Source organism: Humulus lupulus, chromosome X, assembly GCF_963169125.1.
Source record: "Humulus lupulus chromosome X, drHumLupu1.1, whole genome shotgun sequence".
Lineage (NCBI taxonomy): Eukaryota > Viridiplantae > Streptophyta > Magnoliopsida > Rosales > Cannabaceae > Humulus > Humulus lupulus.
In genome coordinates, this window is record NC_084802.1 from 134,916,249 (window position 1) to 134,918,748 (window position 2,500).

At 44.4% G+C, this 2,500-nt stretch overlaps 1 protein-coding gene across 1 annotated transcript; it reads left to right on the plus strand.

Moving 5' to 3' along the window:
• The first annotated feature begins 733 nt into the window (after window positions 1-733).
• LOC133806296 (uncharacterized) lies at window positions 734-1,444 on the plus strand. Its single transcript, XM_062244416.1, has 2 exons — window positions 734-1,072; window positions 1,223-1,444. The coding sequence occupies exons 1-2, from the start codon at window positions 734-736 to the stop codon at window positions 1,442-1,444; spliced, it is 561 nt and encodes a 186-aa protein (XP_062100400.1).
• The last annotated feature ends 1,056 nt before the right edge of the window (window positions 1,445-2,500 follow it).

Here is a 2,500-nt window from a genome sequence, read left to right on the forward strand (position 1 = left end):
GGACCTGGTCGCTAACAACCTGGCCTTCACCCGAGGAGGTAAATCTCTTAATTACTAGTCGTTTACTTTCTTCTAGCATTTCTATACCATCCTTAGAACTTTGATATTGTCTAGGTCCATGGTATCGACCAGACCCCACTCTAGAGATGGAGATAAGGGCCGCAGCCCTGGCCAGCATGACGAACATTGAGCAGAGCATCAAGGGCTGGTTACTTAAAGCAACTTAAGGCTGGTCGGCCTCCTGGCACCTCACCAAGAAGTGAGGGAGTCCACCGCAGGGAGTGCTACCGGAGGAGAGATCCTTGAGCAGCAACAGGATGTGTCACAACCCCCAAGACGGGGGGCAACATGAGTGATCATCAGGGAACCCTCCAGCATCCCACGGGCTATTGCTGCCCCTTCCCAACATGGGAAGGGCAAGAAAAAACTTCCAGAGTACCCCGAGCCCGTACTCGAGTCTTCTGACGAGAACAGTACTGACTTCTCACTTTAGACAACTTGCCCATTCCCTGTCATTTATTTGACGGGGACGACAACTTTAAATTTGTGATTAATAGTTTAAATTCAGACTTCTTCGAGGCAGAGAGTGAGTGTAGCAGTAATACCATAAAAAATGTATCGACCAATAATAATAGCTCGGGTATACTACTTAGAAATTTTCTTTCTCTTATTCCCTTGCTTTTTTAAGTAACTTAATTTATATTGTCTGATCGTTTGTTTCCATCCTGCAGTCATGCCTTCCGGAGAAGCATTTGACTTGTACAGTAACATCAATGTCGAAGCTCCTGCGAGCAGGAAGAAAGGAAGCAGGCGACACCCTGGGGAAAGCAGTAGCGACCCCTCCAAGAAAAAGGCTCGGACTGAGGATCCTCCTGCACCACCACCATCCAAGGACACGACCCCTCCTCTGGCTCCCCTCGACATGACTCCTCCAGCTCCTCGCAACCCAAGTCCTCCTGATCAGTCAGGAAAGACTCAGGTCGAGGCTATCCTGAACACAGCATACAACTCGGCTAACGACAAGCTGATGAAATTGTCAAGACACCGGTGTAGCCAGGAAGCCTTCATCAATGTTTCCTCCATGAAGATCGACCAAATTTTTTAGTCGCGCACTGAATGAAGTACTCAGTGTAAGTTGCCATTTTTGTTGTGCTTTAGTTGTCTATCTTGCCCTTTTACTCATACTAACAACGTTACTTTTTTTTTTCTTTTCTGATTGCAGGGAGTTTTGACCATGAGTACTGGTTGGCATCGTTCAGAGGAGATTGTTGCCAAGCATGCTGAAGAGATCAAGACAGTCGAGGAAATACTCACCAAGCAGCTCAAGGCGGTTGAGGCCAGACACACTGAGCAGCTTAAGGCGGTCGAGGCCAAACATGCCGAGCAGCTGAGAGCGGCCGAGGAGAAAAATGCCAAACTGGGCGAGGAGCTGAAGAACCACTAAGAGGCATTGGTCAAAATCACTGAAGCCAAGGAGAAGTATAAGGAGGCTTCGGTGCTGAACTTCAAGGAGGCCTCCAAACTCCAGGACAACTTGGTGATCAGCAGAAAAGAAACTGCCGAGCAAGAAGAGCGCGTCAAACTGCTCGAAGAAACCAATGGTCGCAACCTAGAGAAGTTCAAGGGAGCAACGTTCAACTGCTTCTACATGTTCTGGAAAAGCAACCCCGAGGCAAACTTTGACTATCCCCCAGAGCATATGAAGTAGGCCGAACTGGAAAAATGCACTGCTCGCCTGGAAGAAGAGAGGAAAGCTCAAGCTCAGGAATCCCCTAAGATCTCTTTGGCGACAGGCATTGAAGGCGTCGAAGAGGATGCTGGGACCACAGTTTACCAATAGCCCTAGCAAGATCCTCCAGTTGCTTCTGTCGCTCAATAGCTTTATTTATTTATTTTTATTTGTAACCAGGACATACGAACCACAGTTCGTGATATCAAGACAATTTTTGCTGTGTAGGGCAGCTTCCTTTTAATTAATAGTTACATCCGAGCAGCAACTGCTCGCAGTGTAACACATTTCTATTTTGACATTATAATATTTGTTTTTTATTATAACATCTGCTCGTATGAACGAACTTAGCATAGCACTTTGTTTTGATTTGACAAAATTTAAACAAAATTTTGAAAAATACTCAAAGTACCGTAGTATGCTTTCCCTTATTTTGGTCGTGTGTTTACATATGCTTGTTGATATGCTTTGCTTGCTTAGTACCTTATATGCCCCTCAAGTGATTGAGGAGCTTAAGGTCCTTGGTCACTTGCCATGACCAAGACTTGTTCGAACATTACTGCTCGTAATAAATACTTATAAAAAATGATTATATAGCAAAATAACACACATAATGAGCAAATACTTGTAATAAATACAATAATTGGCAATAATAACTAGCTGCGCATAGTTCCTTTTATTTCTCGTAATAAATGGACAATCGTGTCTGTATGAGTGATCAAAAATTGATCTTACACTTATAAGTGACTAGTCATATGACTAACTAACTCT